At 49.3% G+C, this 26,103-nt stretch overlaps 1 protein-coding gene across 1 annotated transcript; it reads left to right on the forward strand.

Annotated features, from left to right (window-relative positions):
• The first annotated feature begins 3,669 nt into the window (after positions 1-3,669).
• On the forward strand, positions 3,670-20,088 carry LOC105476110 (growth differentiation factor 6). The gene is made up of 2 exons (XM_011731773.3): positions 3,670-4,194; positions 18,867-20,088. The coding sequence occupies exons 1-2, from the start codon at positions 3,789-3,791 to the stop codon at positions 19,826-19,828; spliced, it is 1,368 nt and encodes a 455-aa protein (XP_011730075.2). The 5' UTR covers positions 3,670-3,788; the 3' UTR covers positions 19,829-20,088.
• Positions 20,089-26,103: the final 6,015 nt, after the last annotated feature.

The following is a 26,103-nucleotide window of genomic DNA, read 5'->3' on the forward strand; positions in this document are numbered from 1 at the left end:
AGAAAAACCTAACCACTACCAGAATGCCACGGTGCCCACCTCAGACCTTCTCAAGAAACTTTCACCTTTCTAACATTTTTCACAGATAAAGTTGTTTAAGAAATTACTAGAAAATCTAAGATTAGACCAAACATTTAAATTCTGTAGCACTGGTTCAAAGACTCAAAATGTTCCTTGAAGATCTTAAAAGCAGATTTGGACTTGTAGTTTGCTCTTTGTATTTTTATTTTTCACACACGCACACACACACGCACACACACACACACACACACACACACAGAGACAGACAGAGAGAGAGAGAGAAAGAGAGATCGAGAGAAAGAGAGAGAGAACATGAGTGCAAAGGCTTTGGTGTGGTCTCAACATTGGGATGGATTCCTATCTGAAACTATCTGAAATCTACCCACTGCAGAGGAAGAGATCGGACACTGTATGCTACTGTGGGTCATTGTCAGGATATTTGAAATATATTTTTATAATACAGGAGAAGCATTCGTTTAGGGGTCAGAATGTTTTGGCTCCTAATCCTAGTTACATTTCTGACTAGTTTAAAACCTCGGGCTCTCTCCACTGAGTTTGTCTGCACCTCTCTTTCCTCACCTGTAAAATGATCGCTGCAGCCCTTTCAGGCAAAGACCAGCCAGAACTTTTCTTGCAAAGACCCGAGGCTGATAGCAATGACGGAAGGTAATGTCAGCCCCAGGGGAATCCTGAAGGACAACAGACGACGACCTTTGTGGTCCCTGTTTCAGTGTCATTTACTGTTCCATGTGGCTCCATCTAGCATGCTGAGAGGTCCTAAACCACAGTAATAGGCTCATTACTTTGTTTCCTGTTTACTGATAACTTGTAGCAGATAATAATTGCTGTGGGCAAAATGAAGAGAGAACATAGAGTTGCCTCTGCAGGCAGGAAACATACAGTACTTATTGGATGGAGGGTCTGAAACTATAAAACTATGAAACATTGTTAACTAGGCACCATACTGATAGAAATTAAAATATTGATAACACAAACCACAAGTTTTGTTTCCTGAGGGAAGGGATGGAAATAGATCACAAGGAGGGTGCTTTCCCGGATGACACTTGGGAGGCAGACATACAGAGCAAGACACAGGGCAGGCCAAAAAAGAACACGTGCATCCCATGGGCGACAAGTAGGCAGAGGGGAAATGTTGCTTCTGCAAATGAGAAAGGAGGAGTTTTGAGTCTGTGGTTTTGCAGGGATGGCATTTGCAGGCCAGCAGAGGGGCAGTGAAGACCTGTATTGATAGGCATGGGGGAGAGACATTGAAGGCAGTGGACTTGGTTGTAAAACGTTAAGTGACAAGGGCGGAATCCATCGTAATATCTATCCCTGCATTGCAATAATATGAAAAGGATATGTGCATAACAAGTAAAGAAGGAGTGGAAGGGAACCCAAAAGGTAAAAACATTTGGATTTGTTGTAGTGGCAAGAATCTGAGAAATAATTTTTTCTTTCAGTATCATCTCCTTTTATTTTATTTTTATGGTAAATATTAATAAGCCATTTTAAAGCACAGAGAGAGGAGGGAAGAAAATGTTACAGTTAAAGCACCTTCGAGTATAAGGTCTCGGAACTTGACAACCTTGAAAGCAAAACTAGGGGACATAAGTAGAATTGGGATAGGGCCAGAAGGGGCATCCATGGAGACCCAAAGGAGAGCAGCCAAGCTCAATAGCCCAGTGGTTAAGAGGCCAGACTCTGGAGTAGTGTGACCCTGGACCTCAGTTTCCCTATCTGTAAAATAGGCATAATACAGCACTTATTTCAGGATTGCTGTGAAGATTAAGTAAAATAATATTGATGAAGGGCTTCAAACCATGACTGACACACAAGTTCTCTGTGGGTGCTTGCCATTACCTGGAGGAGGCCAGTGTCCGTGGTGGAGGGCATATCCCAGACCTTAAGGAAGTGAAAGGAATGAGAGGAGCAGCAAAACCCCCTCCCCCTGCAGGCTGTCATGTGAGTGCTCCCTGCAGGACAGAAGAGGAGATGAAAAAGCAAAAGGAAGAAGGGGGAAGAAAGTGAGAGGGAGGAGATTAGAGAGACTGGGAGCACACACAGAAAGTAGCATGGTGGAGGAAGCAGCCACCTGAGATCAAGTGGAACCATAAAGAGAAGAAAAAAGCAAGAACTGAAATAGAGAAGTTGGGCCAGGAATGACTGTCTATGCTGTAGTGGGAAGAACCTTGGGCTTGGGGTGGGAGCCTGGATTCTGTCCCTTGCTGCATAATCTCTTGGCAGAGTGGCCTTGGAAAAGTCACTTGTCTCCACTGAGTCTTTTTTTTTTTTTTTTCCCATCCGTGAAGATGAAAATAGTCAACGCCAACCTCACAAAGCTGTTGGCACGATTAAAGGAGGGTACTATATGGTTGGTGCCTGAGCACCCAATCAATACTCAGGGAAAGTCTTCTGTCCATAGCAGTCCAGGGCAGAGAACTGTGGCAGACAGAAGCAGCGCTAGGCTGCCTCGCCTTTCAGCGTGCAGGCCCAGGAATGAGCGAGGCAGTGGGCGGGGAAGACAGGCACGGGGAATCTGGGGACAGATAAAGGAAACTCGTGATGGGGCGAGGCTGGGCTGAAGAGAAACAGATTGGGGTAGAGCTGCAAAGGGAGGGGTCCACTGGAAGCGGGGGGAGGCCGGGAAGAGAGAGGGTGGGAAGACAGTGTGAGATGGGAGGGCAGTGTGAGAAGAAAAGCAGGCTGGGGAAAGAGGGATTGGAATGCAGAAGGAACTTGGGGAAGGAGGAAGTCCTGCAGGCGGGAGGGAAAGAAGAGAGGGAAAATGGGGATGCAGTGGAGGCGGGGGACAGGCCGCGAGAGGGAGAGGATCCCGGGAGCCGACGACGAAGTGGAGCAGCTAAAGTCTGCATCAGAAGAGGTTGGGGACTGCGAGAGGAGAGGCTGGGGCCTGCAGGGGAGCGCAGCAGCTTTTAGCATCGATCCAAACTCTAAAGACTCGTGGCCTTTGCCTGACCTCGAGGGTCGGGAATAGACGCCTGTCTTTGTGGAGAGCGATACCCTACCGAGAAAAAGGGGCTGTTGCGAGCTGGGCCCTGCGCCTGGCCCACGGAGAGGCTTCTCAGGCTCGGGGCTGGCCCCTGAAGGGGCGCGAACGGCAGGCCTGGCGGTTGGGGCCGAGGAGGGAAGGTACCACCGCCCCTAGGCAGCGCGCAGCTTGCAGCAGAGGCGCCTGCCCCAAGCCGTCTCTGGGGGGCGCCACCGCCGCTTCGCTCCTCCCCGGCCGCTGGCTCTCAGGAAGGTGGAGGCGGCTGGCGGGGACCGAAAGCCGGGGCCGCGCTGCGGAGGGACTGCACCTCCGGGAGTTCGAGGGGGACCCTGGCGCGGTGGGCCAGCCTTTACTCCTCCGCCATGGGCCGGCCGCGCCCGCCTTCCCCTGGTCAGCGCTTGCGGCCCGCGCCGCGCTCACCGCCCGGCAACCCCGCGCGCGTCCCGCGGGGGCGCTGCGTCTTCCTGCCACACCGGCGCACCGCGGCCCCTCTCCCCCACACCTCCGGCCCGCACCACCCGGCTCTCCTCCCACCCTCCCCACCCCTCCTCTGCCCTCCCTCCCCATTCCTCCCCTCCCGGCGAGGGGCGGGAGGGGGCGTGGCGGGGCCGGGGTTTGTGTGGCTGGGACCCGGCTCCTCGCACTCCGAGTCCGCCCGAGGAGCCGGGCCCCGGCCGCTGTCCAGCCGCTCCGTGTCCCGCGCGTCCTGCGCTGCCGCCACCGCCTCTTGGGGAGACGCAGCCACTTGCCCGCCATGGATACTCCCAGGGTCCTGCTCTCCGCCGTCTTCCTCATCAGTTTTCTGTGGGATTTGCCCGGTTTCCAGCAGGCTTCCATCTCATCCTCCTCGTCGTCCGCCGAGCTGGGCTCCACCAAGGGCATGCGGAGCCGCAAGGAAGGGAAGATGCAGCGGGCGCCGCGCGAGAGTGACGCGGGCCGGGAGGGCCAGGAGCCACAGCGGCGGCCTCAGGACGAGCCCCAGGCTCAGCAGCCCCGGGCGCAGGAGCCGCCAGGCAGGGGTCCGCGCGTGGTGCCCCACGAGTACATGCTGTCAATCTACAGGACTTACTCCATCGCCGAGAAGCTGGGCATCAATGCCAGCTTTTTCCAGTCTTCCAAGTCGGCTAACACGATCACCAGCTTTGTAGACAGGGGACTAGGTAAGTGGCAAACAAGACGCTCGACTCCCTTCCTGCTGGAGCTCCGCAGCCAGGGCGCTCTTCCCGCCGGAGGCTGCATTTGTGAATTCCCTTCCCACTCTGGACACTTCCCTTTTACTTTTCTTAAATTGTTTTTCTCAAGCCCGAGTAAGTTTCTGAATGCGGCTGCAGATTCTATTCGTCTCTAATCCTCCCTTCCTTCCCCCTCTTTTTTTCTCTCTCCCTTCTTTCCTTCTTCCTCTTTTGCAGAAGGCGGCGTGGTTGCCGCTTGTCTGGTGGCTGGTGGGGGAAACGAGGAGGACGGGAGGCAGCAGGCGGATGAACCCGGCTGGAGAGGGGTCGGGATGGGGACTGATGGAATCGGTGTCTCGGGATACTGGGTTCGCAGTTCAAGGCCTGAGCTGCTGGGGCAGATCTAGGGCATGAGAGAGCCTTGGAAAGCCCTGGGCAAAGCTGGCACTAGCGAATCCCACAGTCTGAGGAGCTAGTCCACGAGTGGCGTCGGGCAGCCCCTTGGTCCTGACGCCGCGCGGATTCTCGGTTGGTCCCTGCGCTGGGTGCGGAGGTGGTCAGCCGGGCTGTAGCCCTGCGCCCTCCGGCTTTTTTGCTCCAGCGTGGCGCTCCCGGCTGCTCCGAGGCCTCAACCCGAGTGGTTTCTGCAGATGCGGAGCAGCAGTTGGGCGGGCCGGGACAGGGACGGCTAAGTTCGGAGGTTGTGGGTACTTAATACACAAAGGTACACCAGTATGCCCATCCACCTTTCTCAGCCAGGCGACGTTCCTCTTTCTGCGCTATTCCTGGGGGCTGGTGGGGGTCGGGGAAATCCCTGGTACCCTCTGTGGGGGCGCCTGTATGTGTGGGTGTCTGCGGAAACCCTTGCGGCCCCTTCTTGTCACCGGCGTTGATCTGCAGCGTGACCAGTGCCCTCAAGAAAACCTCGCACCACCTCTGGTCCCAGAAATTAGGGAAGGATCCACAGGCATCGGAAACTCAGCTCCTAAAGGAGAGAGACAATAATGTGGAAGGAGACAGGAAAGGAAGGGAGAAAAAGGAAAGGAAGGGGAAAGAGAAGGAAGAAAATGAGGGGATAAATGAGATTTAGGCAGATATCCACTCCTCCATCCTCTCTAGACTTAGCTCCATAACTTTGACCTGCTCCCAGTTAAGTGGGGTTGCCCAGAAACCTTGCAGCGCTGGGGTTCGGGGTTCGGAAGCTTCTTCAGCCACTGCTACCCTCGGTGCTCGCACATCTCCTAAGCTTTTTAGAGCAGGCTAACGGCGCCCGCCCCCCTATCCCAGCCCCAGGCTCTTCCCCGGCTCCAGTCCCCGCCTCTCACTCGTAGTCGCGCTCCTTGCTCCAGGGTCCTGCCCACGTCGGGTTAGCCGCTGCAGCCTGAGGTCAGCGAGGTTCATGAGCTGCTGAAAGGTCCAGAGGGCAAATTAACGCCGGGTATTTTATGGTGATTTTAGGACTACTAAAGTCACCTTTGCAAAGACACGTGGCTTCTTCGTAGTGGTGCAACTGAGTCCCTGGCCTCCGTGTTGCCGGTGCAGCTCACCAACCCTCCCCACGACGCACGCCTTGCTACAGTTGTTTCTGTACCTCCAAGTCCTCTGTTAATCGTGCACTTTCTGTACTACACTTGCGGAAGGAGGCTAAGGAAGCTCAGAGAAGACTGCTCAAGAGGCCCTTCCTCAAGAGAAGTGCCAGAGGCCTAGGCTGGCCGGCGGTTGGGCGCGGATTTTCTTTGCCTGGGAATAAAGTGGCAAGAATCTCCGCCCCTCCCCCAAGTGGGCACCCTAACTGGTTCGCTGTGCCCTGTGAGTTTGGTCAGACCCTGAGGGCTGTTCGGAGGTGTCTCCGGAAGCCTGTGGCATTCAGACAACGGATGGGGAGAAGTCTTGGGGGGCCCCAAATCCGGCGTAGACGAGAAATCACTTTACCCTAGTTTGCCCTGTAGCTTCCCCACCCCCACCCCCGCCACTGCGCTGTGAGCCCCGGATCCTGGAGATAGAGGAGGGATTGCATGTGCACCGAGTCTGGGGAGGCCTCTGTTCCCGAGCCAAGGCCTTCAGACTAGCAGGACCAAGATCCACAAGGACCGCTACAACCCCGGAATGCCGTCGAGGGCTGGGGATGCGAGCGGTCCACAGCGGGAGGAGACGCTGCATGACCACCCGGACCGCAGCTTCAAAGGCGCGGTCTTCTCGGCGTCTCCAGGTTCCCAGAAAATGCGAAGAAAGGCAATTCGTTGACTGGGAAGGCGGTGAGGCTTGTCGCACGCCGCGCGGGGGTGAAGGAGTGCGGGGCCGCGGGCGGGAGGGGTGCGTAGAGGAGGGGGTGCGTTGCTGGCTGCAGCCCCAGCTTGATAAAGGGAAAGCCTCACTTTCCCTCTCACTGATTTTGATTTGATGTGTCACCGGCGGTGACCTCAGGCTGGACCTTCCGGGGCTTGCTTAGCATCGGGCCCCTGATTGGAGTGTTTCAACTCAGCGATCTAATTGAGGGTTCATGTCATAACACATCAAACGGTGTCTCGTCTCCCGTGATGGAAGGGACCCGCCAGCCGCGCATCCCCGGCTCCTGGCGAGGACTTCCGCCCCTCTCACGTGGGGCTCTTAACCGCGCCAAACCCCCTAAGGTCCCCTCCCCCAAAGCGTGGACAGCCTGGCGAGGAGGAAAGAGCAGCGGCCCGCCTAGAGCTGGGCCAGCAGCGCTAACTTGCCGCCTCGCCTAAGGGATGTTTAAATCGCCGTCGAGTGGGGCTGGCCTGGCTCAGAGGAGCCAGGGGTCCCCCAAGGGGAGGAGCGAAGGAAAGGAAAGGAGCCCCGAAGCCAGTCCAGGAGGCATGGGCAACATGCTCTGTAAAAAGCCTTCCGTACCCCGGAAACCCCAAAGTTACACCTGAAGCCTATGGTTGAGAGTGGGAGAGCAGACATAAACTCTGCCCAAAGTGAACGAAGGACGCTTTAGGTTTATAAAGAAAGCAAGTTCTGTACTACCCCATCCCTGGCCACTTCTCCCTATCCTCCAGGAGGAGAACTTATTGCAATAACAACAACAACAACAACAACAATAACAACAACGACAACAAAAACCTAAAACAGGTCTCTTCTTTCAGTATGCTCTCCAGACACCTAGGAGTAATAGTAATCGCGATTTATTGAAAATTTACTGTGTACCAAGTATTGCACTAAATTTTGTTGCATGAATTATTTTGCTTAGTTATCACAACCACTTCCTAGGAAAACGCTATCACCACCACGTTTTACAGGTGAAGTAAAGAAGACAGAGGAGTTAAGCAAGTTGCTTGAGGTCACACAGTTAGTGAGAGGTGGGGCTCATATAAGATTCGAGACCCTGCATATTTAACTAGAGCACTGCATAGATAATTTAAGGGGTGAGGTGGTTTCTAATGGATGGTGACAAGAAGCGGAAGTCAAAAAATGGAAAGATTTTCCCCCAGTCTAATAATTTGCCTGCAGTCACTTAAGACCGAGTTAGGAGTGTGAGTGAAACTAGATGTGAGGGTCTGAATTTTGGTGTGCCTTGCTGCCTCCTGTTCTTATTTTAGCAGAGGCACAAACCATGTTATCCCTGATTTTAAAAAATGCTCTTATATTGTGCTTTTAAAATGATGTTGGATCCATAAAGGTGAGAAGGTGTGTGCATATGTGTTTCAGTGCCATCATGGGATGAGAATGGACAAAGTTGGATATGGTGAAATTACAATTTGCTCATGAAATAACTCATTAAAAGGCTACTAGTCCTGGGGCCCTGGACCCCCAGCCCTGGGGCCTGAGAAAGCCAGACCATTAGTTCTATGAATTCAGCAGGGCTGAGAGATAGAGAGGAAGAGCGAGAGAGAGAGAGAGAGAGAGAGAGAGAGAGAGAGAGAGAGAGAGAGAGAAAGAGAGAGTGAGAGACTCAGACTTTCAGTTTATGTAGTGAAAAGTGCCACATAATTTCAACAAGGGGAAAAAACAACTCTCAAGAATGAGAGAACCAAAATAATTCTAAGACTATTACTGTGAGTTAGGTTTCCAGATTACTTTGAAATAAGAATACCCTTTACTTTTTTCTTGTTGTAATAATACTCTCAAAAAGGAGGCGGTAAGGAACAGATAAAAATCAAAACGAGATGGGAACATCCTTGAAGAACTTGATGCCCTAGAAATAACTGTCAGGACAGTTTGCCACTGATTGTTTGTTGGCTTCTCCGTTCACCTTCTGGGTCGTGATTATCAAAGGGCAGAGCAGGACCATTCTGGGAATAGCCTGGCTGTGGGTAGGGCATTCAGAGAGTTGCGTAGTTCCCTCGCGATTGAAGTGCATCTGGTACCTCATGTTATGCAAAACAGCGGGTTTCTGGGTGGACCTGGGCCGCAGAGTGGTGTAATCAACTCGGCAGTGTTTTTGCCGGTACCCTGTTGTCGTTGGCAAACCGAAAATGAAATATAAGCAGGGAAGTATTTTAATGGGGACGGAGGGAATTCACAACTGTTAATTATTTGGTGACCTTGTATTCGATTTGTTTGAGTCCCTTATAAAAACACTAATGCAGACCAGACGGCCAAATGAGGAAGCTGGGCAGAAGGTTCCAATCTAGGCTTTATTTCCCCGGAAAGAGGGAACAGCCTTGGAAAAGGTTTGCTAAGCGTTCAAGTGTGTGCGTGTGAGGGTGCGCCTGCATGGGCGCGGACACGGAGTTTGCGCCACCGTCCAGGTTCAGGGTCCTCCTCCAGCCAGGTGAACTGGCAGGTCCTGCAAAAAGCCCGGGGGTAAGGGAAAGAAGTCTTAAACTAAAAGTTTGTTTTGCTCTTCTGGTTCGAATAACTAAGGCATATTTAAGGCCACAGACCAAACTCTTAGCCACTGACTTGCTGTTAAACATCAGTTATTGCAGTTCCAATCCTTAAGGCCTTAAGGTCTGCCTTATAGGGAAAAGCAAGAAGTTTCTAAAAAGAGAGCAAGAAAGACCACCTAGTATGTTCTACAGCGAGAGCGCAGGTTGCGCAGGGATTCTTGGCGAGTTTCCTTGGCAAAGTAGGCTAATCTGAGACGGACATAGCGTTTTCCTCAACGCGGGAGGCTCTCGGGCCTCTGGGAGTTTGCGCGGTGGAGTTGCCGGTGGGGGAGGGGATCTAAAAACTTGCTCAAACATCCTTGTGGTTTCTGCGCATTAAAAGAAAAAAGTCACTCAAACCACAGATCACGACAGGCCTTGCGAATCCCTCTTCTCCTCCCTCCCCACCCCCCAATTCAATCAGGACTTGAAAGCTCCTCTTTCCGACCGGAGAGGATGCGTGTCACCTGGACCCGCGGGGAACGCAGGGCACTGCATCGGAGGCCCTAACACCACATGTTTTTCGTAGCTGGAGTCCTTGGGGTTCTTACACACCTCCTCGACCGTGGTGACGTCTTTCTGGGGCGGTGGGGGAGAAGGAAGAAGGGAATGAGATGGAGAGGTGGAGAGGAAGATGGTATGATAGAAACAGGGCAGAACAAGAATTTTTGTTTCCTGCTAGGACTACTGCGTGCACCAAAGGCCCCAGAGCAAATCAACAATAATCCTTGGGCGCTTTTAAGTAAAAGGAAGGGCATTAGTTCGATAACCCCTCGGGTATTGAATAACCCGGGTCAAACGACGCTCTTTGGACCAGGGGACTGAATCGAGCCGAGCCCTCGAGGTGTGGAATGCCGGAATGTGGATTCACCGTGCCATTCCGTTGCTTGACATCCCTCCATCCCCCACCCCAAGCCCTGGCTGTTTATTTTTAAGCTCAAAGTCTGTTAAATAGTATCTCCTGTTTACAGAAATTAAATAGGTCCTCCTTGGACTAATGGGTTCCAGGGTTGCCGTTCTCTGCCTTCTAAGACAGTCCATTAGCATTGCTGGGGACTGAGGGTTGGGTCCACTTGGGGTGAGGGGCTGCAAGAGCTTGGAAGGGGCGGGCGGCGGGCGGCGCTGGACAACGTTCCTAGGGAAGCGCGCGCTGCGGCGCTAGTGGCCCCGGCGCCTGGGGGCGGGGCACGGCTTAGGGACCCGAGAGTGGGCGTGAAAGAGGCGAGGGGCGGGCCTCTAGCCCAGGCCGGTTTAGCCTGGGGAGAGGGGCAGCGGGCGGGAACAGGGGCAGCGCAGGGGATTGGCTTTAGTGGGGTGCGGAGGGCATCCCTGAATAACGTAGGACTTCAGGGGAATCGGTGCGCCTGCTTTTCAAACCTGACTTCTAGCAAATTGGTCCAGCTCCCACTCCACTTCCCAGCCCACTGCCGCTCCGAAGCTCAGTGTGGAGGGAAATTAACTAGGCATAGACTAAGGCCCACGAATCTCATTTTGCTAAATTGTTTCGAAAGTCAGACCTATATGAACGCCGCAGACAGAGATTGCGGCTCTCCCTTCCTCCCAGGCTGCACCCGGCCCAGCACTTTAAAGGGCACAGCACAGCGGTTTCTCCAGCGCACTGAGTCCAATATCCTCCCCGCGACTACAAGCCAGTTTGAACCCTCGTCCCCACCTGCAACCTCAGAACTGGTCAGGGAGCGGAAGCCGCATAAAATGGACACCCTTCCTTCTACTTTTGATTTCAAAACTTAAGCCAAGCCTCCCGATCATATTCCAGCTCCGATGGCAGCTTGAGGATTCCTCCATTTCCACTCCCCTAGCCTTCCTGGAGGACCTGGTTGCTCCCCTGGGCTCCCGGGTAACTTACCGGTCGACAGTGCAGGGAAGTCCGCCCCTAGCCAACCCCCCAGGTCCGGGCCCCAGGGGAAGGGCAGGCCGCGTGCGCCGCCGCGGTGAGATGGGGAGGGAGGGAGGGCTCACCGCGGGAACAGTACGAGAGCTTCGGTTTGGGTTTCATCTGTAGTGATGCCAAATTAAGATTTGAGCCGCTGTGGTGGGGAGCCCAGAATGGGACCCCGTTGAAAAGAGAAGCACAGTGAAGTGTCCTTGATCCCGTTGAAAAGAGAAGCACAGTGAAGTGTCCTTGATCTCAGCTTTGCCTTCAAGAGAGCACGCGGCCATCAGGGTCATTAACTAAGTTCAGGAAAACTACTTTGTAAATGAATCTGTTTCATCCTCTAAAGACAAAAGAAGTTTCCCTAAAGCGCCTTGGAGCTCCTGATGCGGTGATCAGCACTCAGGGGACAGGGCTCCTCTCCAGTCATCACTGCTTGTCAGAAACAGGCATCCTGGGGTTAGAGCTAAGGCCATTAAAGGCCATGCTGAGGTCCCGAGGTGAGGGGTGCGAAGCTGTTTTCAGTTGAGTGGGATTCCAGGATCCCCTTTCTTTTCTTTCTCTCCACTCTCATTCATTTGCCTCACCTTGAGCCAGAGCTTGCTATACCAATACTGGGATTTCTCCGAGGGATCCAGGCAGGCCACCAGAACCACTTAACTTGCGGAGTCTACAAGGCCCAGGCCCCTCAGGAAGAGAAGAGCCTACATCTGGAGGCCTGAGGGAGAGAGTGGAAAAGCCTCTCCAAGACTCCGTGGAAGACTCGCCTTGGACCCCTCTAGTCTTTGGAAGGAGAAATACAGGGCAAGCTATTGGGGAGGGCTCTGGGGAAGCCAAGAGACATGAGAAAAGCTGGACTGGTGAGTGTACGATGAGAAGGAACACACACTGAGGACAGACCTGCCAATGAAACCTTCCTTCAAAAGTGACAAGCACCCAGGCCTGGCCTCATGCTGCAGCCCAAGGGGTCCTCCATTGCAGCCCTCCCCATCAGTATGTGTCTGGCCCTTTGTACAGTGAAGATCAGTAACATCTGCCTCTCTATCCCCACCCCAGACTGGCCCTGTGGTCAGATTGTGCCCCCACAAAAGGATACCAAAGCCAGGAAAGAAATGGATCCTCAGGCCTCTCAGGGCTGCACTGCCAGCCTGGCAATCATTTGGGTTAGCACAAGCGCTGTCACTGGCCTTGACCCCTGCAGAAGAGGAAACCTGCAAGAAGGGCCTGATCCTTGATGTGGCTGAGGTGGAGGTTGTCTATTCACCTGGCACTGTGGGAGGGACAGCAGTGGTGATATGGCCTCACAGGACTGAGAAGAATCGGGATGATGAGGTGATGCTGCAGCCTCCATGAGCCTTGACTTTCACTTGACTTAAGATAAGCAGGAACTGGAAGCGTCTTCATCTTTCTCATGCTTCCTAGCACCTTTCCTCCACTCACTTCTGGAATCTTGTGGAGACACCTGGACCACAAGGATTGAAGTCCAGAGAACTGGATTTCAAAGGAAGTCAAGAGGAGGACAGGTGCACCTTCCCTTGGAAGATGTAAGTAGTTACAGAAATATTGGCTGCATTCATTGAACGTTTCTACATACCATGCACATCCCTGAGTACTTTGACTCTGATCTTTACAATGATCCTGCAAGGTAGAGGTGGTTCTCTCATTTTATAGCTGAGGCATATGAAGCTGGGAGAGATTATGTGACCCAGTCTACCCAAGGTCACCCAGCCACTAAGTCACAGATCAGGACTCAAATTTATGTCTCTTAGACTTTAAATTCCTATGCTCGTTCCACATTGTCAGTAATGACTGACATTTGCGTTCAGAAGTCTTTCTCTCACACCTTATCTCATTTGCACCCCTCTGTAGCCCTGTTAAGTTTCCTCCTAAATTCTTTCACAAGTCCAGTCATCAACATTTCTTCTACTGAAGGAATGACTGCTGCAGTTCTGCTGAAGTGAGTGACTCTCGTCAGCCAGGCATTGATGCCCTCCCTCCAGGCACGGGGAGCATGGAAGAGTTTCTCAGGGTTTCTACAAGGCACAGAGATCAGGGTTAGGATGTCTAGGGTGGTGGCACAGATAGTGGAGCCAGACTGCCGGCTCTACTACTTAGTATCTTGAGCCAGTTACTCAAGCTGTCTCTTTTAGTTTAGAATGATGGCTGTCTCAGAAGTGGTTTTGAGGATTAAATGAGTTACTACAAGTTGAGAATTTAGATCATGCCCAGCACAGATTTAGTGCTACATCAGTGTTTGCTCTTACGATTATTATGCTGGGGGGTCAGGCGTGAGTACTGGGGTTAAGAAAGAGCACCCTGGAAAGGGTGAGTTGTATGGATTGCTTCCTGAACTCACATCTCAGTAAGAATGCTAGCAATGCATCAGCAGCTTGCAAAGCTCAGATCTCAACAGAGGCCTGACTCAGGATGAGTATCTCCTCGGGCACACAGATTCCCCTTAAAGCCCTTCACACTCCAGGGGGAGGGGTTGGTGGCTCATTTTTATTCACCCAGTACACCTGGCTCTATTTCCAACCTGATGGACTTTGCCCCCTCAGTGCAGTGCTGAAGGTGAGAGACCTAGTTGAGAAAATGACTCCAAGCCCAGTCATGAATTTTGAGCTTGGAGGTCTTCTTTGTAGTAAAGAAAAGAAAAGAAAAAAATCCTGGGGGAACCCAGCCAGCTCACCTTGATTACATTGATGATGAAGGTATGTCCTATTTCCTAGCTGCCTGCCCGAACAGGACCCTGGTAGAGAGGCATGGCTGCAGGACTGGGATCAGGGCACTTGGAATTAGGACCTTCAACACCTGTTCCTTTGCTAGTTTCAAGACAATGGGCAAGATACCTCTTAGAGTTTCAGTTTCTTCATCCATAAGTGAGTATCACAGTAGGCCTGACCTTAGACGTTCGCTGTGAAGATTCAGTGAGAGACCATTAAAGCTCTGAGCACGTGCCTAGCACAAAGGTGGTGCCCTACAAGCGCTCAATGCTGCTGCTGGCTCTAAAATGAAGGGATAAGGGAAAGGTGCCTAGAGTTTCTCTTGCAAAGAATGGTGATTCTCCCTGCCTGGGGGTTGGGGGTGGGAAAGTCCACTATCTTCTCGACTTTCTGAACAGTGGCCTAGTCGCGGGGCCTGTGCCACCGGAGAACATGGCTGGGAGGCGTGGCGGGACGCCTGACCAGTAACTATCCGGGGTCACTGCGTACTCAGAGATGTGAGCCAGTTGCGCGCGGAGGAATCTCGTGGAACCCAAAGTCAGCTGTGCCAAGAATCCTGCAAATCTGGAGAGCTGGAACCGTGGCTGCACAGCCAGGCAAGTGACAAAATCCAACTAGGACTCTCAAAAGTCACCTCAAACTGAGTATATATCTCAGAGATGTCTTGGGAAAATGCAGTGCCGGGCCCTTCCCACCTCCAACCAAAGGAAGTTTCTGGTTTTTGGAAACCCTCTACAGGCTAGCTCAAGGAAGTAGCCCCCAGCAGAAGGCACTGGGGCTGGAGTGGGCAGGCTGGAGTGGGCAGGCGCGCAGAGTCCTGCAGCTGCGTGTCGCTCCCTCATGCCGCCCTCCTGGGGCTGAGGTTCCCGGGCGTCTGGCCTTTGGCATTGAGGGCATCTTCTCCTTTCCGCTCTGGAGTTTGCGACTCCAACTTTCTCCAACCATGTACTGTGACCGTGAACAGATGCCCTTTTCCTTTCTAAGCCAGCTTCCTCATTTAAAATGGGTGCAATGGTACTCACCTTGCAAATAGGTACCATTTCTTCTCTTGGTTTCTTTTTTTTTTAATTAATTTTTTTTTTTTACCTTATATTCACCCTAACTGAAAATTTGTACCCTTTGACCAACATCTCCCCTCTTTTAAATTTTTCCTAAATTCTACACCAGAAATATATGTTTGAAGTGCTTTCAGCCTTTTACCAACTTGTTGACCATTATGAAGGAGTATCTTCTAATATGCCACGGTTTGTTCCTTCCTTCTTATTTTTCTGTCTTCTCCCTCCCTTCTCTATGCACCTGCCAGGGAAAGAAGATAAGCCCAAATCCAGCAATTGTAACTGGAAATGTTTGTATATCTAATATTCAGCAAACACTGTTAGCAGAGGTGTGAATAAGCTGTAACAAACCAGGTTGATGCAAAGTAAAAGGGAAATAAAAAGTTTCCACCATGTATTTCTGGTCAATTTCAATTTAAGGGCCAAAAGCATAGGATTCACTTCCAGGATGTGGGAAAGTGCCACAGATTTTGAAGTGATAAGTGCATGTTTTTTTAGTCAAAGGGGTGGGAGAGAGGATCATTTGATAACATCAGTCTTCATTTATACAAGACTTAATGGGAGAGGAGGCTTGTGGAAGGGAGTATGAAGGGCTGGCTTTTTGCCCACAGATGGCTCATGGCAGCTGAGCCAGGCTCTGTGATGCCAGGTCAGCATGCAGCAGGGGAAGTGTCTTCAGGGTAACAGTGCATGGTGTTATATTCACTTCCCAGATTGGATGCCTCCTCTGAGCTATTTCTGTGATGCAGGTTTAGACAGGTGGGGAATGTGGTCTGCAGGGGAGGCGCACAGAGGAGCCACCTTCTTGGATCTTCTGTTTAGGGGTTAGAGGTTCTGGAGACCCGGGGAAAGAACTTGTGGCTGAAAGGATAAAAAAATGGGGGTGGCTTTGGGGGCCAGGAATGGGCTGGGAGAGGTAGAATTGACTTGGTCCTGGTGAGTACTGCCTTAGATGCTGCCCTGGCCCTATGCTTTGCAGCACCTTGTTTGGTGCTCCTCCCTACTTGGTTGTGAATTCAAAGAACCTAGAGGACAACCCCCACTTAGATCAGTGGTTCTTAGAGTAATTCCTTGGATCAGCAGTATCAGAATCATCTGGGAGCTTACTAGAAATGCAAATTCTAGACCCTACCACAAGCCTCTAGAGCCAGAGAGAATTTGCATTTCTAGCAAGTGCCTATGAGATGCTGACGATTCAGATTTAAAGACCACTGCAGATTTAGTGGCTTTAAGAGTCACTATTCCAGGCCAAGCTCCAGATACCTGGGCTGTAGAATTCTTGCCCAAATATCCCTAAGCTCACTTCCAGGGTCTGGACAGACTCTTCATCCATTCAGTTTCCCCGAAGGTAGATCACAACACTGATGTGTGCACCTGTGAAACTGTGCACAGCTTTAAGCTGTGAGCTGGAGTGGCCACATGCACACAGGTGAGGGCCCTTGAAGTAGGTGACAGAGCTGGTGTAGGAAGAGAACAGATAATTAGCTGAAGTCCCATTTGCATTCTTGCACTGAAACCTGGAAAGGGTAGGGGTGGGCTGGTCTTGCTGGAAAGATCATCAGAAATCCTAAGGCTGCAGAATCAGTAAGAGATCTTTCTCTACAGATGCTTGCCTCAGTTTTAACTCAGCTGTGCAAATTAATCATTTATTGGCCCACATATATATATTTTAAAAGAGTAAAAGCAAAAGCAGGCTGATTCTCCCATGTTGCATGAGAGAGAAATAAATCATAATTCTTTACACCTGCCTAATGCACTGCAGCCAGTGGCAAACCATCTCAAGAGTTGTGTAAGCAAAGATGGAAATTATTTCCTAAGGGAGCCTAGATTTTATTCCTAGCAAGTCCTGCAAATAATTTGGACTCTTTTCCCCTTATACACTGGCCACTTCTGGTTACTTTTAGACTCTAGTACCTGGACTACAGTGGAGAGGCAATGGGGCTTAGGGGCTAAATGCTCCAACTCTGAATTAAATAGACATAAGTGTGGCTCTTAGCTTCATCACTTTCTAGCTGTCTGACTTTTGGCAATACCTTAATTTCTCCAATCCTTGGTTTTCTCATCTGTAAAATGAGAATAATACAAGTAATTACCTTTCAGAACTATTCTGTGCAGGTGGATATAGATTAGAAATATGTTATCCCTAACAACATTTAGCTAGTGCAGCAAGTGCCTTAGATTTGTTGCTCTCATCTCATCCCTAGTTTGGGGAGAGAGGCAGGAAGCCAAGCCTAAGGCAGTAGGTCCAGAGATCTGGGTGGTGGCTGAGCATTGTCAGACACAGGTTTCTTTGAAGGAGAAGAAAGTGTGCTGAATTCCCCCTGATTTTAATGTGACCCTGGTCGGTTTGAAGGTCTTGGCTTCCATAAATCAACTGCCTGCAGCAGCTTTTCCCTTTTCACCTCTCTAACCCTTCCCACACCCCATCTCAGGTTGGGGCATGTGTGTAAGAGTGAACCAGCCAATGCTACGGTCAGCCCTGAGTACAAACTGGGTGTGGCTGAGGCTCCAAAGCCAGCGCCCCCGGGCTACATCTGGACTGGTACAGAGGCTTGGATGCTGGGCCCAGTGACACTTTTACTATTGAAATCGACCCAAACTTTACTAGCTTCTGGGGAAGGCTGGGGGCTTTGGGGATTTTTGTATTTGCTAGATTGTAAATATTTTATGGGAAGGCAGCCCAGGAAAATCTGGTTAGCTTTCCGCCTTGCACATTGAAGTGGAGTTGGCTTCGTGCACAAATGTGTCAAAAAAGAAGTCCAGTTTTGCCTTGGTTCTGAAGAATTTGCCTTGGATTTTAAAAGCCTGTTATACTCCCCTACCTCACCTGTCCTAAATTTCTTTTTCTCACTTATGACCAAACCTTTTATCTTCAGGAATAGTTGCAAAGCGAGAGAATTTTAGATTGGAAGTGGGAGGAGAGATGAGAAAGTCTCTCTCTCTCTCTCTCTCTCTCTCTCTCTCTCTCTGTGTGTGTGTGTGTGTGTGTGTGTGTGTATGTCTGATTGTCCCTGGCTGAGGTTTTCTGCCTTCCAGGTATATATTTTTCTCATTGACTGCAGGATGTTCTCAATGGACAGACGCAAGGTGTGTTTGTTCACTTCTCACCCCCTGTCCCCAATACTTCTGAAACTTCATTGCTCTTTTGTTTGTTGTTTAATGATTGGTGAATACATAAATAAATCCCCCACCAGCTCTTCATTCTGCCTCCACTGTTGGACCCACCCAAACCGCCTGATGGGCAGCAGTGTTACCCCAGACTAGTGAGTCTAAACTAGAACTGCACCTTTAAATCATCTTGGAGTTAACAAAAAAAAAAAAAAAAAAAAAAAAAAAAAAAAAGCAAACAATAAACAAAACCCCATGCCCAGTCCTGTCCTTAGACATTGACTCAATAGGCTGAATCAAGCCCTGGCCCTGGAAGTTTTTCAGTTCTCCAGGACATTTTAGTGAGCCAGATTAAGACTCACTGCGGTAGAAGTTTCCCACTTAACCGAGGGGCGTGTGCTCCAGGTCAGGCACCGCCCTAGGCACTGAGGGGAGCAAGGCGGACTATGACATCGGCCTAGCTCCTGTGGGCTGGTGGAGGCGGGCAGAGTGTTTCTGGGAAAGGCAGACTACTAACGAGATAAAAATAAACAAGGTAATTGTAGATAATCCTAAGTAACGGGAAGATAATCAAGCCAGTCCTGTGATAGGGACCTGGAGAGGCTACTTTAGATCAGGGTGGTCAGGGATGGCTACTTGGAGGAGGTGACATTTGAGACGTGAACGAGCACCAGCCAGCCCAGCCTGGAGGAGGTCTGGGGGAAGCACGGCCCAGGCTCGAGACCACAAAGGACACATTAGTGGTTACGAAGCCTTCTTGGGGGAAAACACGGTAGGCCGCCGCCGCCTCGCCAGCAGCCACCGACTTCCGCCCTGAGAGTCCGGAGCTGACCCGGAGGAGGGGGCCTGCCCTGGCGCGCCCCCTTCCCCGCGCCATGCACCAGCCAGATGGGAAGCCGGGGTGGTCAGGCCCCGGGACGGGCAAGCTGGACTCCCCGGCCGACCTGCCCCCACTCCCCGCCCTTTTCCTCCCGGGGCGGCCGAAGAGCACCGGGCTGATCTCCCCCTTAAGTGAAACTGACTGTAATTATTTTTTATCTCGCAGACGATCTCTCGCACACTCCTCTCCGGAGACAGAAGTATTTGTTTGATGTGTCCATGCTCTCAGACAAAGAAGAGCTGGTGGGCGCGGAGCTGCGGCTGTTTCGCCAGGCGCCCTCAGCGCCCTGGGGGCCACCAGCCGGGCCGCTCCACGTGCAGCTCTTTCCGTGCCTTTCGCCCCTGCTGCTGGACGCGCGGACCCTGGACCCGCAGGGGGCGCCGCCGGCCGGCTGGGAAGTCTTCGACGTGTGGCAGGGGCTGCGCCACCAGCCCTGGAAGCAGCTGTGCTTGGAGCTGCGGGCCGCATGGGGCGAGCCGGACGCCAGGGAGGCCGAGACTCACGCGCGGGGACCCCAGCAACCGCCGCCCCCGGACCTGCGGAGTCTGGGCTTCGGCCGGAGGGTGCGGCCCCCTCAGGAGCGGGCCCTGCTAGTGGTGTTCACCAGATCCCAGCGCAAGAACCTGTTCGCAGAGATGCGCGAGCAGCTGGGGTCGGCGGAGGCTGCGGGCCCGGGCGTGGGCGCCGAGGGGTCATGGCCGCCGCCGTCGGGGGCCCCGGACGCCGGGCCTTGGCTGCCCTCGCCCGGCCGCCGGCGGCGGCGCACGGCCTTCGCCAGCCGCCATGGCAAGCGTCACGGCAAGAAGTCCAGGCTACGCTGCAGCAAGAAGCCCTTGCACGTGAACTTCAAGGAGCTGGGCTGGGACGACTGGATTATCGCGCCCCTGGAGTACGAGGCCTATCACTGCGAGGGTGTATGCGACTTCCCGCTGCGCTCGCACCTGGAGCCCACCAACCACGCCATCATCCAGACGCTGATGAACTCCATGGATCCCGGCTCTACCCCGCCCAGCTGCTGCGTGCCCACCAAATTGACTCCCATCAGCATCCTGTACATCGACGCGGGCAATAATGTGGTTTACAAGCAGTACGAGGACATGGTGGTGGAGTCGTGCGGCTGCAGGTAGCGGCGCCTTTCCCACTGCCTTGGCCCAGAACCAAGGCGGGCCAAGGTCCGTCTTGCAGGAGAGGCCTGGCTGCAGAGAGGAGGAGGAGGAAGCTGGCGCTGGGGGAGGCTGAGGGTGAGGGAACAGCCTGGACGTGAGAGCCGGTGGGAGAGAGGGAGCGCAGCTTTCCCAGTACCTTCTACCTGCCAGCCCAGAGGGAGATATGGATTTTGACACCTTGCCTGGCCACCCTGGAAAAACAAGCCAAGGAGGATTTCTTTTGTTCTGTGTGTGTGTGTGTTTTATTTTTTCTCTCTCTCTATTACTGTGGCTTTGGATTTCCTTGTGTGTCTTACAGGTTTTGATAGAAGGGGAGGGGAGAAGAGATGCATACCCGTTTCTCAACTGCTCCATGGATTGAAAAAGTAACAGTTTAAAAAGGGAAACAATGTGGGAGGAAGAATCACCATTGACCGCATCTTGGTTTGGTTGGTTTTTACTGGTGTAAAGAAGGTGGGGCCTCTGGCCATCTCATAGCCCATGTCTTGTGCCCTCCCACACAGAAAGTGTTAGATAGGGAAACTGGCAAAAGGAATAGTTAAATCAGGAATGGTACTGCCTATAGAAGAGCTTTGAGAGAGGTGGGCCCACAAGTGCCCCTCTCACCCATTTGTGTACTCTGGGAGTTTACCAGCTTTGCCCTGGCCTCTTCCAGTACCAGGAACTGGCAACCTTCACCTCACTCCTGAGGGCCCAGGTCTCTGCCTTCATTGTTGCTTTTTCTGGTAGGGGCAAGGGGAACTGGTATGGATGGAATGACAAGAATTAGTCCAAATGGAACCCCCTGAAGGATAATGAGAAACCACAAGGCCTGCCTCTGACTGGGGCTGACACTGAGGTGCATTAGCCCAGGCTGGAGGTAGCCCACCCAAACGCCCTTTCTGATTCTAATTGATTTCTTTCAACAGAATTTGCCAAAATTCAGACATGCTCTTCTAAGGGGAAGGTGATTTCCCAGTTAAAAAAAAAAAAAAAAGGGCAGGAATGGGGAACAAAACAAGGTAAGAGCTACAAAGGAGGAAATAGGAACCGAGAAGTAGAAGGAGTCCCATCAGGAGGGAAGATGGTGGGCCTCAGGGAGGATGGGGATCAAGGGACAGGCCAGGAGCCAGGAATGGGGAAGGGAGGGATGAAAGGGGACACAAGTCCCTGTCTCTGAAGTTTCTTTAAAATCTAAGTTCCCTCCCCTCTCTTTGACATTCCAGAAAGATTACCAGCCAGCAATAGCCCAGGGCTCCCCCAAAAGAATTGTTTCAGATTGTAATTATCAGTTAGGCAATGTTTTTAAAACTTAGTAATGAGAAACTGTGAAAAGAGCCAAGTGTTACATTGAGCTTGGGGTGGGAGATGGGGAACAGGCAGTAAGGAAGGAGACAGGGGTGGAATTTGTCTTCTGGGAGGAAGCTGGAGAGAGTACAGTGAAATTGAAATACCCATTCCCAGATAGTCAAAAACATGAACTTTCCCCCAGCCTGCACCAGTATTGTTTTCAAACATTGCCCATGAGTAGGCCCTTTGAAGAGTTAGCTTCTTCCTCATCTTTGAGTATAAAGTTGTTTAATCAATGGAATTTGTACCAGCCCTTAAAAAAAGTTTTAGTTTTTCCTAAGTGATTTTGCTGTCTTCCAATCTAAACCTGTTGCTTGTTTGGTTCAGAGAACTACAAACTGTCAAAGAAAGGGTGGGGATGATAAGAAATACTAATATAAAAATGCTAAGTGAAAAAAAGACTTGGCCAGGAGAAATAATTTAAAATGCACATTTGCTTTGGATGCACTGTTGTTCTGTTAAGGCTGTATATATTTGTTTATTTAAGGTGACTGAAAGTGCAAAGAGGAAATGGACAGCATGCAATTCATCCTAATGTACAAAACGTTATATGCACTCAAATGTTATAATTTCTAATATTTTTAAAGTTTATATTCGAGTTGTACAAAGTTAAGCATTAATCGGATATTTCATTTTTTCATAATGTTATCATTTTCTTAAATATTATTACAAAATTTTAAGTCTGTCTAATGGAGAGTTTTTTTAAAACTGTCTACCTCATATAATACAAGTATTTACAACACTAAAGTTACCAGCGGTCAATTAATAATCAAAACATTTTTTACAGTACACCTTTCCTGGATGATACACAATCGAATGCTATATTATTAAATGCATTTTTCTCCTTAATAACTCAGCCTGGTTTATATGGATCGATTTAGAAAAATCATTTTCTTGAGGAATTATTGTCAGAGGTAGTTTGTTCCAGTTTGGGACTGAATGTCTGAAAACAATCTGATGATTTAAAAAATCTATCATTTAGTGCATTACACTTTTTCTTCATAACTCTTCAATAGCTCCTTTTTCATGACATTTTTATTCACTAGAATAAAGCCAAATCCTTGTCAGCTATTAGACCAGAATCCAAATAGAAATTGGATTATTTCTTAGTTTCTTTAATGTTGAAAAAACAGAGCAGTAATGTTGAGGTAAGAAAGTGGTTACCTAAGTCAACCAAGATGTCAGTGTAATTACTCTTTACATTTGTGGCACACTGGAGCCAGAAGACACAAATGTTTTTCTGTGATTGCTGTGAATTGGGAAACCCACGTGTGAGTGTGAGCACTCACTCTATCACTCATGATGTTATTCTACATGTGTCATCTCATTTAAAACCCTCAGAGGTAGATATTATTATAATCCCCATTTTACAGATGAGGAAACCAAGGTGCAGAGAATTTAAGTAACCTGCCTGTGGTCATCCAGCCAGGGAATTGTAATTAGGTTTTAAAATTAGTTCATTTAGACTCTAGAGCCTGAGGAGTTAACCACTGTACAATTCTGTCCCCAGATCATCTACCTGCTCATCTACCCAAATATCCACGTGGGGAATGTGCAGTTAGCTACAATCCTTAGGGCTGGTCAGCTGGTGGTGGAGGAGATGGTACTGGGGCCAGCAGCATTGCCTGAAGTCTTGGAGTGTGTGAATTCTAACTGCTGGCATAAGGGCAGCTGAAAAATAGGTATGGGATGCAAAACTCCTTGAATTCTTAGCTTTGGGCTTGGCCCAGTAAACTTACAGTTTAAGCCATTACTGGGCTTTGACTCTCTACACTTTGCTGGGACTGCCCTGGGTGTGATTTTTATGAGTTTTGGTTATCAGCACAATAGTCAATTTACGAATAGGTCATGGTTTAAAAGACTGGTTGCAAGTGGATCCTTAGAACTAAGAAACATTTTCCCGTGGACACAGTGATCGTTTGAGTTTCCAGGTCATTTTGCAGAAACTTTCTTTTTTTTTTTTTTGAGATAGAATCTTGCTCTGTCGCCCAGACTGGAGTGCAGTGGCGCGATCTCGGCTCACTGCAAGCTCCGCCTCCTGGGTTCACGCCATTCTCTTGCCTCAGCCTCCTGAGTAGGTGGGACTACAGGCGCTCACCACCACGCCCGGTTAATTTTTTGTATTTTTTAGTAGAGGCAGGGTTTCACTGTGTTAGTCAGGATGGTCTCGATCTCCTGACCTCGTGATCCGCCCCCGTCGGCCTCCCAAAGTGCTGGCATTACAGGCGTGATCCACCGCGCCTGGCCAGTTTTTGCAGAAACTTTATTTACCCAAATGGAAATTTTTAACGAAGCAATTTTGACTTCTGGGTTTTGAGAGGACATAATCACCTGGGAAAATGGAAAGAAGACTCTTTTCTGAGTGGAAGCTGCTTTTGAAATAGTTGAGAATTCTTGGCGTTTTTGCACCACTCTTTTTATACCTGCCACCCAGTTTGCCCATGCTCACGAATGCCCTGAGGACTACAGCCTTGTACCTTAATATGTTCTCAATCCAGAGATTTCCCTTTTCTGCACAAATATTTTCACCTCCAAAGTTATTTTTCTTTCTTTCCTCTATTAGTTTATTCCCTAACTCAGGTGTTAGGAAAAACACAATCTGATTGAATTACATGAAGATGTAAATATCTCCTAGCCTTTAACCTTAGAGAGATTTGCATTTTAAGAAGAAAATCTTGGTTAACTCAGATTTTTTTGGGAATGATGTGAAAAACTCCAGAACATAGAGGAGAAGTTTCAACACTCAAGCTACACACAATTTTGAGAGTTAAACGTGAACGAGGCATTAGTGATAAAAGAATGAATAGAGACACTTGTCAATGTGAGTTTTTAGTGTCCCTTAGGAGAAATTCTGTGCAACAGAGAGGCTATATATGGCCAGTTTGTTTTATCATTAATATCTAACATACTGAAGCAAATAATTTAATGACTTAGTTTTTAAAATTTTCTCTAAAGCTCTTAAGTTTAATGTATCCAGGCCCCATTGTGATATGTTTTTGCCCTTATTTTGTTCATTGCTATATTCCTAATACCCAGAATAGTGCCTAACACATAGCAGACACCCAGTAAATATTCTGAATGAATACATTACAAATCCTAGTCTACTTATAAATCTAGTAATTTTAACAGTCACTTTCAAGGGAGCCTTTGATTGATGTCTTCAACTCACATTGAACGGAGCAACCTCCCTTAATTAACCAATTCTAGTTTCAACCTAGTTAATAAACTTCCTTTAACTATTGTACATTGCTTTTATGAGCTTAATATATTCCATTTTCTTTTTAAAGCCCTTCAAATTTCTCTAACAAGAAAAACCTTCCAGTATACTTAAACCATTCCAAGTAAAGCTAATACATTAAACTTCTAAAGATGGTGATTCATAAGTTCTATTAAGCATCCCAATATAGTTTATACCTTTTGACTCAACATCAGGAACCTACAATTAATTACTCAACTACCCATTTAAATTGATGTTAGAGGGTAACCTGTTAGGTATCTTAATAAAGTACATTTTTAAAGCTTGCAAACATTTTATTTATTTATTGTTTTTGGAGGTGGAGTCTCATTTTGTTGCCCAGGCTGGATTGCAGTGGTGCGATCTCAGCTCACTTCAAACTCTGCCTCCCGGGTTCAAGCGGTTCTCCCTCCTCAGCCTCCTAAGTAGCTGGGATTACAGGTGCTCGCCACCACACCCATCTAATTTTTGTATTTATGATAGGGCTAATTTTTGTATTTTTAGTAGAGAGGGGATTTTGCCATGTTGGCCAGGCTGGTCTTGAACTCCTGACCTTAGGTGATCTGCCCACCTCAGCCTCCCAAAATGCTGGACTTACAGGCATGCCCAGCCACAAATATTTTAAATACCAAATATATACAGATTGTCCCAATTATTACAAAGACTATTTTTGAACTTAACACAAAAGCATTAATAATTTAAATTTGATTTACCTAATATCTGTACTTCATTCTAAAATATCTTTGGGTTAAAAACACTAACCCATTACAGAAAAATCATACCGTCACAACCAAGATAGGGTGACTATTTCAGCAGACTGGCTGCAAATTTACCAGAGGTGTTGGTCAAGAAATGAGATGGACCTTCCCTGGACACTAACCAACATGTTAAGTCCTCTTTAAGAGTCACAGAAACAAAAGGAATTCCTATCTTTGAAGAGTTGGCCTCTCCTAGGTTCAAGATAGGCCATTTAATTAATTTTTCCCCCGATTTGGGTAAATTGAATTCCACACTCCCCATTAAGATTGTAGGTAAATTGCTTCACTAATTAATTAGATTTCATTATTATTTATCTCTCTTAGGACATTTCTTTGCTTTTATCTTTGGCTTTAAAAGTACTTTATTGACACTGTATTGAATTATTCTGCCCTTACATATTTGTTCATAACCTCTTTTGACTTTATCATCAAACTCTGATCATCTGAATTTTGTGTGTTTCTTTTCCTATATGCTTCTGTCTGGAAGAGCTACAACTCTTACAGATGTTAAAATGACATCTAATGGAAACCATACATCTCTTATTCCTCATCTAGTTCTCTGGTCACAATACTAATGTTGTGTTAGTGAAAAACTGGTCCCTATGCTTGAAGAGTTCACCGGAATATTACCACTACTATAATTTTGTTAGGTAATTTTTGCAACAACTCTATTTGTTATTACTTTGCTTTACAGATGAAAACATTGGGAGTTAGAGAGGTTCAATCACTTGCCTGGGAGGAGCTAGAACTTAATCTGGTAGAATCTAGAGTGTATTCTCATCTGCTGTCATTCAGCTGTTATTTAGTGAGTTACCACAGTCTGGCAGGCACTGTTTGAGGTTTTGGGAAACTTTACATATAGAACTAGAGAGAAAGGAAATTCAAAATTGAACCTGAACTTCTAAGACTTTCCA

Source organism: Macaca nemestrina, chromosome 8 (assembly GCF_043159975.1).
Source record: "Macaca nemestrina isolate mMacNem1 chromosome 8, mMacNem.hap1, whole genome shotgun sequence".
Classification (NCBI taxonomy): domain Eukaryota; kingdom Metazoa; phylum Chordata; class Mammalia; order Primates; family Cercopithecidae; genus Macaca; species Macaca nemestrina.

What these genes read in the sequence shown, in the direction of transcription:
- LOC105476110 (XM_011731773.3), top strand. Translation starts at nt 3,789, where the DNA reads ATGGATACTCCCAGGGTCCTGCTCTCCGCCGTCTTCCTCATCAGTTTT. An exon ending in CTTTGTAGACAGGGGACTAG is followed by an intron (nt 4,195 to 18,866) that starts GTAAGTGGCAAA and finishes TTTATCTCGCAG; the next exon opens with ACGATCTCTCGCACACTCCT.